The sequence below is a fragment of the Sardina pilchardus genome, chromosome 20 (assembly GCF_963854185.1).
Source record: "Sardina pilchardus chromosome 20, fSarPil1.1, whole genome shotgun sequence".
In the NCBI taxonomy this organism is placed as follows: domain Eukaryota; kingdom Metazoa; phylum Chordata; class Actinopteri; order Clupeiformes; family Clupeidae; genus Sardina; species Sardina pilchardus.
This window is the reverse complement of record NC_085013.1, coordinates 4237918-4247858: the sequence shown is the minus strand read 5'-3', so window position 1 is coordinate 4247858 and position 9941 is coordinate 4237918. Positions and strand designations below refer to the sequence as shown.

Here is a 9941-nt window from a genome sequence, read left to right as displayed (position 1 = left end):
ATATCTGGACTTATTTTCTGTACCAATGCACAGATATGTTCATATGATTATAGTTATGGTTGCAACTTGTTAAACCCTCATTGGCATACAAGATACAATGGCACATGGAAATATGAGGACTGAAAATAGGAGCACTGAGCTGCCCAACCAATATTTTTGCTTTTTTTGGTCATGAAATTAAATTAGCAAATAGATTTTGTCGCACTATCAAATTAGTTTTAGTTATAGACTTAAGACTTTTGGCTGCTATTTAAACGAGGGCTCAAAATACTTGCTCTGGCATCTTGGATGTCAGAGAAAGGGAGCAGACCTTGTCTGATTATTACAGACTAGCCTAGTACTGACTCATTGAGCGCAGTGGCTAATTAGAGTGTTGTATTTCTCACGGCTAATCACAGGGCCTTGCTCAGTTCCGGTGATAGCTGATTTCCAATTATTACATGCCTAATTGAGCTCGTCAGCTTTTCATTCGATGTTAATTGTCAGGTTGGCTCCGCGTAGAATAAGCCTTTGGACCCTGATGAAGAGAGATGAGATTACATAATGCACTATCATTAGTATGATAGAACATTAATACTCATCCCATAGTCATATCATCAGATAGTCATATCATAAGTCATACACGAGAATGCAATGTTCTTTCAGCAATACTAGTACCTCTGAGAAGCCACAGAGGGGTTTGCAGTGCAGTGCGATCTGGGTCCGTTGCTTGCAAAATGGAATGATGAGTAGACGAGGAGCTATACGACCACACGGGACTATACAGTTACGGTAATGAGAAAAGACACTGTCTGAGCGTGCTCTCTGATTAAAGGGACACTTCACCGATTAGCATTAAGCTTTGTATCTTTAGAAAACCAGTCATGTTTTTGAATGGTCATGCATCATTCCCTCAGTTTGCCTTGAGATGGGAGAAATACGCATTTCAATGAAACCCATGAGTAGGACTTCCTGCTTTCAATGATGTAAAATGATGATTTTTACATCATTGAAAGCAGGAAGTCCAACATTGAAATTCGTATTTCTCCCATCTCAAGGCAAACTGAGGGAAAGATGCACGACCATTCAAAAACATGACTGGTTTTCTAAAGACACAAAGCTTAATGCTAATCGGTGAAGTGTCCCTTTAAGTACCCCTGACAGAACTTAACTTGTGCAAACAAGCAGATTTCCTGGTTATTTTCTCAAAAAAAGTCATTGTGTTACTCATTTGTTACAAAGGATGTTTTCTAACAGAGACACTTACAGAGATAAGTGATTTTTTGTTTGTTTGTTTTTTAAACGTGTTCCTGTTTGTTCAACAAAGTATAGATGTATAGGTACAGTGGCTGTTGGGCTATAGGCTGTGTGAGTCTCGGCTCAGAGCATTGATTTGGTTGCATTGTAGTAGCTTTGGTTGGTTTTGGAGGTGATCTCAGAAAATCAGACGACGAACAACACATTTCCGGAAAGATAATATGTTGTTTCCATCTTTATCAGATGGGACCTCAGCAAAGGTACTTTGGAGCCAAACGCTTCACTGTCTGTCATGTAAAACACACTTTGACTGGCATGTTTCTTTACTGCTCTCTGTCAGATAAATATTTGCTCTTCCAGGGCGAGGAGACCCCTCTGACCACAAAAACATGTCTGTTGGTCCTAGTGGTAGAAAGAGAAAAGCTGGGATTCCAGGATTCAAGTGCAGCAGGATCGGTTTTCATGTGTTCTCAATATTGACATGAGCAGACCCTGTCTATATATTCTACCCTAACAAGACCTCTGTCTGTCAGTCATACAACCACAGGGAGTGAAATACAAAATTCAGACATGCCGTTTATTTTTTACAGTATTTGACATGAATGAGAGAGCTGTAACTGAACTAACACCAGATTGCTTATAATTAAAAGCAGTTTCATTATCATACATCTGGCCTCCCCTCTGGTACTCCACTGTATCCTACTGTACGTAGCAACACTATAGCAATGATTCCCAAGGTACTGTCCTCGGGTTACGATCTTAACTGATTTGACAAAACCCAATTAGAATATGGAGACTGTGTTCCATGAAACGCAGTGTGTTTTATGGTCAGATAATAAAACAATCAGTGGGTGGGTACCATTGATATTGATAAGTTTTCCTCTCAAAGCCCATGGACTCGTCTCCCTCTTGGACATAAAATGGATGTATTTCTCCAACTTGAGAGATGTCTGATATCCATTATCTCTCTCTACGAGCCAAAGGCTCTCCTGAGCAATGCCAAACTTTCCCTCAGAGGATAAGAGTTTGTCTTTCAACCAGGAAACATTAGGGAAATACAGAGTAACGTGAGCCCCCACTGCCTTCTGTTTTGTACATGCCACACACACACACACACACACACACACACACACACACACACACACACACACACACACACACACATACACACAGAGACACACACACACACACACACACACACACACATACACCACACACAGATACAAGGCTGTGGTTTTTCTGCGGAGATGCAGCAGATCTGTACCAGACTAAACTCTGGGCATCCGTGATGCCAGAGGCGCAATCGAATTGAGGAGCCTGCGGAGGAAAAGTATGCATGAGGGCAAAACATGTTTGTTCTTCCAGATTAGCTAAACTCAGACTTGTTCTCCAGTATCACAAGCAGGCAGAGAACACAGGGCCTGGAACATTTTAGCATCCATCATCGTGGCTACACTACACAAAAGATTCTTCAGTTTCACTGTGATTTGTTTATTGTACAAAAAGTCAATCTGTTTCCAAAAGCCATTCATTTTGGCAGAACCTTTTCCGGGCTCTATGGAGACAGCTTTTTCATTGAAGGAAGAAACCCAGTAACACCCCCACCCCACCCCCAACCCAACCAGACCCTTCAGGTTAACAGGCTGATCCATTTGGGTTTGAGCTAGTCCCATGGACTATTTGCCAGTATCTGTTTTATTTAAGAGTGATGCCAAATGGATTGTTACCTTTGTGGTGATAGAATGCTTTCATCATACATATATCTACTTAAGAATATTCACAATGCATCTGGTTTTACACTATAGGGTGCTTAAAACAAGGAGGACGCTGAGTATGTTTAAAGAGGCTGTGCTTTCTGCAATACAATGGAGATACCACTGTTGAAGCTGAAGTACAGAATGCAGAAATGCATGATAAGCTTTTTCACAGATACATAAGTCTATGCTTAATGGGAAATGTCACTGGAACTGCCATTGTATTTGCAAACCAAACATTGGAACTTGTTTCATATGAGCCAATCATGAAGTCAGGATCTGAGTTCACAAAGACAACTGAAACCACTAAATGAAGACATAAACCTCAGAGAGGGCAGTAGTTTAAAAGTTAAGTGGTAACTGATGCTATTTAAGGACAGAGTCCAGGAAAGCTTTGAGCAATTTCAAGGACATTTTGAGCAATTTCAAGGACATTTCTTCTTCTATTTACTGTCTAGCAACCCTCCCCACATACACACACAACAATAATTTGAATCGGATGTGGCCTCTCGGAGTTGTAGATCAATTCACCTTAAACAAGCCCCCAGGCATCCGACATGCATGCAATCGACATCCATCCTCACTACTTCAAGTTGTTTTCAAGTACATGATGTTTTTCAGAAATGCAGAGGATGCAACTGACGACATGGAATACACCTTGTGGACCACTGAAAGCAACAGCATTAATGCAAAGCACCCACTCCGTCACAGCAAAACAAAACATGCAGCACTTCTGCATTTTTCCATTGGTCTGTAGCATCCAGACATGTCATGCCAATTCAATTAATGTATTACCACCCAAAACATAGTCTAAAACACTCAAAGACATCTCATTTTTGGGGCCTTGCTCCATCCCACTCCAAAAAAAATGAAGGGAGTGGAAATGTCATTTAATGAGCCCCAAGACAAAGCCTGAATTCTACCAGCAATCTCAAGTAATGACGTTCCTTTAATTCAATTGGCTGATTTGATTTACCGTCGTCCTGAGAGATTGTAGCAGTCAAATACAGGTCACATTGTCAGCTTGTAGACCCCTTCGAAGCCCTAACTCAGCTGTACCTGCAAGTGGGTACACATTGACCAGCTTGCTATGGACAGCTGTGAAGACTTACAGTAGATTGCCGGCATGTTGATGTTTGCAGGACAGTGACGGTTCAGTACAGCAGAGCAACAAGGGTTTGGGTTCAGAGGATGTTTTGACTGCACCTCAACTGGTGAAGAAATTCTTCAAATACTTTTTTATGCATTTTTCTTATCAACATGTTTATTATGCTGAAGAGGGACTATGAGAGGAACTAGAAATTTATTGATATCTCTCAGACACCTTTTCACTGAGTATAGCCCTTGTTCCATTCTAATTGCATCAGATCCACATCTAGCACAGACATTCTCGGTGTTGAACTGGATTCTCATTCCACTGTGCATATCAAAATGCTTGAGGGCAAGTAATTATTGCCTGTCCATTCACACACATTAAACATGGATCATTTGCGATTCTTCGCTCTGCTGAACACAAAAGGTGGAATTATTGGGACTGGCATTTTGATTTGCTTGCTTGTGTGATTTTTTTTATCAGCCTTTAGAGGAAAGGATGACAAAAAGATGCATTCTAATAATAACTGCACTTCATAGAATGCAATTTCAGTGCACCATCATAAGGGATGAATAGGTCGCGTAAATCAAGTAGTCCGCTTAAATGGAGAGATACTGATTCAAGATAACATATTTCCGTAAAAGAACTCCCGGATGCTTTTATGTGATGAGACTCACTGAGAGTTGCTGTTCACTTTGATCTGTTTGAGTCTGCAAGGACACATCAAAGGCAGGAAACCAACCACTGAAAAGAATGTTATGTACTGTCATCCACTAATTATTTTTTTTCAAAATGTCAGGCATGTCCAAAGTCTTTATTGAAAACTCATGTTACACACGTGTAGCCAGTGAAACTTACACTCCTGCAGTCTGGGTGAATGGGCTAGATGAATGGCCCCAGGTGACAGATGTCATGATCCGCGTGTTGGTGGTGGTTTTCATTATGATTGCAGAGGTAGTAGATTAACACATAGTGTGTACGGTAAATATTGAGAGTGCAAGGCAGATGAGGAACTGCTAATTGTTGCTAAATTATCTTTGAGATATTCAGCATTTTGGTATTCTCTCTTCTGGAAGTCATCAGATCCCACTCAATTAAGTTGTCATGTGAATGTGTCCTTTGGCTTACTATATTGTGCTTTGGAAGAGATCATATATCGACAACAACACAAGCCGTCACACAAAGTATGTGCTTGTATAGTATGTGCTTGTATGTGCTTGTCATAGTACCAATACTGCCTTGCAGTTGCTTATTATGGAATGAAATGCCCTCAAATTAACAATCGCATTGTGCTGGCCACATCTCCACGATGAAAGCCATAAAAATCAATCAGAACAACACATGGGGACATGGAGCAGAGACAAGGCCATCAAACGCTTCAAAGATCAGTTCAAACAGAAGCTGTCCGCTCCACACACTGACCTCCAAGACCTGGGGGGGCAGACTGGGCAGCAGACGGAGGCAGCTGGAGGCTCAGGCTCTCCATTCGTCATAGCCTCAGAGACAGCGCCAGGGACCCAACGCCTGTGAAGAGGAGGACAGAGAGGAAGGACAGAGAGGAAGGACAGAGAGGATTCACGCTAGCAAACCTTCCCACAAATCACAACATTGAACACATCATCTAAGGTGCTGTATTAGACCCCCGCCCTTCCACCCACCACCAAACAATAATTACTGTACATTGGACAATGTTCTAATTCTAAATGAGCCGCCTGCCCAGTCCTTGAATTCACCCGTCCCCCCGTCCCCTTGAAGGCAGTCTACCTATACAGTCACATATTGATAATACATTTGTATGAGATTATGAGAATAACTCCATTTGTGTGTAGGAACTGTTCACAGGTTCTGATTCTGAGACACAGGAAGTATAGGCCTATAGACACCCGAGACAAACTATAATTGCCAGAGTGCACGCTAATGCACTGTATAATGGCAGGCCTTTCGTTTTAACAATAGCCTAGATTCACATTAGATGAAAACTACACATGACACCTTTATAGAGCATGTTTTGCTTAGAGAGCTATTCAGGGGCAAACATTTTGTTAAGATAAGACGGATGGTGTGTTATTATATTACATATTAGCTATCAGAGTGCTTGCTTGGATGTCAGTTATTTTATTTTATTTTTCTTAATTGCAGTACAACAAAATGTACCGGCCTCCACTTCTCTGAATGCCCCTGGCTGGGGAAATATCCTCTGAATGATGACAGATGTGCCGTACCCATAACCCCAGACCATAAACCAGATGAAACCATAAACCAAGAAGAAATTAATGTTAATGTTACTGTTAGCTTTTGCACACCACATCCCATAAACAATGAACGTGTTCTAAAATGCGCTGTAATTATTTTCTAATTATTAAGGAATTCTTTTTTAATCCTGGGTTTCCGCTGTTGCAGTGATGTGCTTCTTCGTCCCAAAGTGCCAGAACTCGAAGGGGAGGGTACATGTTCATTGCGTAGGAGTGGCATTAAAGACCACGCGCGCAGAAGGCTTGGGAAAGGCAAACGAACGAGTTGGGCAGCGCGCGCGTCAGAAGAACGGGATGCAGCATCAGCATCACTATGACCAAAGGCAAGGAGAAGTAAAGCCCTCACCCCCGCCGAGGACGCAGCAGTGGCCGGGAGCTTGATGGTGTAGATGAGACGGAGTCCACGTGTTCCTGCTTCCGTTTTGTTTTTCTTCTTCTGCGGACAATTATCAAAGGTGGCAAAACAGCAAATAGTTCGTTAGTTCCAGGATCCTCCCCGAAGGAACCATGGATTACTCCGGTGGACAAACTCTGATTAAAGTATTTCTGTACATACTAATGGGTAAGTCGATGCGCACACAAACTACATAAAAAGCTAAGGGCACGTCAGTCAGCCTGTTATGCCGTTGGGGCTGGAGGGAAATTAAACTTTCGTGAAGGAATAGCCAGTCGAACAAAATGTGGCATTGAGATTAATTAACTAAGTAGATCATACGTTAACATGCTAGTATATTTAAGCTAGGCTATATAAATGTGGATGTAAGGTATGCTGCTTCTGGGGATTTCTTCTAAAAATATCAAAGGGCGCGGACTGTCTCTTGAGGAGCACTTGCATGCTGCACAGGGACGGCATCAGTGCCACTGCCTGGCTTGACTCTTGGGTTAACCCTCCATCTCGACACTCTCTGGAGACACCTCACCTCAGTCGTGTGTCGTGGGCGTGGGCGGCAGCTCAGGTGTCTGTGTGACACTAGTCGGCAATTCTCCCTCTCCCGTCACATTGACTCCTTCACCCCGTTCTTCAACTCTTGAGTGTTTGCCTTTGGACATTTATAGTGCATACGCACGTTTGGCACATCACAGTCGTCACCAGTGAGCCAGGAACAAAATACTTCAATATATCAGATTCGTTTATGAAGTTGTTACATTCTTTTTATGCCAAGAAACTGTTACAATGAGCAGTGTTTTTTTTCTTTGAATGTGCATTCATATAGCTGTCAAAGATTTATCTTGAACTAAATACTGAAAAAAGAATGATATGCCTAGACAAAATAGTATACATATTTGATAAGAGCATGCTCTACGGCTGATGCATGAATGTCGTTCACTACAATCAGTAGTGTATTCATGAGCAATGCGAGAGGGCTCAGCTTTCCTAATATGATGCTAATACATTATACAAATAGGGACACACTTCTAATTACTCATGTATACATACATGCACTTGAGGGAATGCACATTGTAGTCTGAATTTTCATTTCATTTTTTTATGTAGAATTTCCCCTGCTCCAGCTTAGTCCCAGTTTGTCTTTTCTTTCTCAGTCTTGTAGAAAATAACAAGGTCTGGTGTGACATTTATAAGCAACATATATTGTTCTGAGGTTTTAGCCAAAGCATGATGTGCCATTAATTCAGACAACAAAGTGGTTTATTTTACAGATATAAGTCTATTATGTTTGGTGAAATAGTAGATATGGAGGACCGTGCACGTATTGCAGTGTTGAAACATCACAAGCAAGGCTAGATTTATTTGTATTGCAGTGGTTGTATTTATCTGTCTTTCTGCTCAAATTGACTGAGCTGTTTTATGCTAGATGTTTGTATCTCTTGTTCACTGGACCACTGTAATAAATCTGCAGTACAGTACAATGCCATCTCTGTTCCCATCAAGATACATCTAAAATATTTTTTCATAAACTTCTGGCTCAGTAGATGGAACTATTTGATCTCAGCCTCAAAGTATTCAGGACAAACATTATGCAGTATTTATAACGTTTGATTCCAACTGATTTACTGAATTTCAAAGTAATCAAATCAAAAAAGACTTTAAAGCACACAGATGGGGTAATAGGATGCCAACGATTCCTGTATTAGATGTAACAATATAAGTTCTAGCAGACAGTAAAGAGAAGCAAAAACAGACTTAGTAAACATATTTTTTTCAGAGATAAATCCATCTAAAACAGAAATGAAAAGTCAAAAATGGAATACTGTATGTCCAATCTTGTCTTTTTACGCATTTTTAACCAAAGACATCAGACCTGCTCTATAAACAGGCTGCCACAATACTGTAATTCTTTGGTGAAAGAATCATAATTCAGATGCAATAAATCTGTGTAGGAACGTGCACTTTTGTGACATTCTGGTTTCTAACAGCTTGTTATTGTCATGTCATGAGCTCAGAAACTCAAGTGAGAGTGTTCCAAATTAGCCCTAAAACATGGTCATGACAGCAGAATTTTCTGGGCTCGGTGGAAATTCAGACGGTAATCACGTAAACCAAGATTGGGAGTATAGGGAGGAGTTGAGGGGCGATGCATAATTTTGAGCAGACTCCAACAAACGGGAAAAAAAGGAAGAAAGACTCAGACCAAGACCTTGATAGAGACTGCTGCTGTTCTACAACAAGTGTTTTGGGGTCAGGTAGCGCTGAACTACTAGATTCATAATCCACAGTCCTGTTGGGGTGTTTTGCACATATGGGTAGTTACATCACTCTTTCGATTCAAGTGCACATAGCCTTGTCTGTTATGGTACTGTATGTTGCGCTTGTGCACACTGTGCCTGTGCAGATGGTTTGATCAAATTGCCTTCGATTTGTTTGTTTAGTTACTGTATATATGTTCTATTTGAAGAATTGCTGAGTGCTCTTTACGTCTATACGTTTTACCCCTACAGATTCTTAGTGGACAGAACTGCTAAATTATGGTCACATTCACACAAGCCGCTCACATGGAATCAATCTTCAGTTCGCCCAGCAACATTGTTTGTAGTCAGAAACATAATAGCATTGGCTGTCATGAGTTGCAAACAACTTTGCATTCATTCATTTTGTGTAGTTTTAAAGATGATTAAGATGCCATCTCCTTCCTTGGCAATTTGTTTTGTATGCTGAACCTTTTTAATACCTAGGGCATTGTTACTATACTCCAATCATTCTTTGCTTCTAAGCCATGCTATTGTTAGGCTACTATTCAACACACACAAGACAAAGCAATCAGATGAGACATAGGCATTGCATAAATAGCAATACACATGCAGTAAACAGTAAAGAGCACTTAGCAATAACAATGCATAACTATGCACATTTACATAGAGGTAAATGAGGAGACACAGTGCTCAAATAATCTCAGAAAACAGAAACAGAAATGTATGGGGTTAGTTCATAATCCAAACATGGCAGTCATCTTCACATATTCTGCCCCTTCCGTGCCATCGTGGCAATCATGTGTCGTGATCTCACAGCAAGGTTGGTGTCGTGAAGCCTTGTGCACGCGCAGTTCTGCCTGAAATAGATGCCCGATAATGGCCCAAAATGCATTTGCAATATGGTCGCCGAGTGGAAAAGGACTTTGGTTGTAAGGCTACAGTTCACATACAGTTAAT

General features: G+C 41.0%; 1 protein-coding gene across 1 annotated transcript in view; it reads left to right on the top strand.

The window, feature by feature from the left end:
• The first annotated feature begins 6676 nt into the window (after positions 1–6676).
• Positions 6677–9941, top strand: part of ltk (leukocyte receptor tyrosine kinase) — a 64887-nt gene continuing 61622 nt past the window's right edge. Inside the window, exon 1 of the mRNA XM_062522581.1 lies at positions 6677–6897. Coding sequence (XP_062378565.1) covers positions 6843–6897 — 55 coding nt within the window. The 5' untranslated portion in view covers positions 6677–6842. The remainder of the gene's footprint in view (positions 6898–9941) is intronic.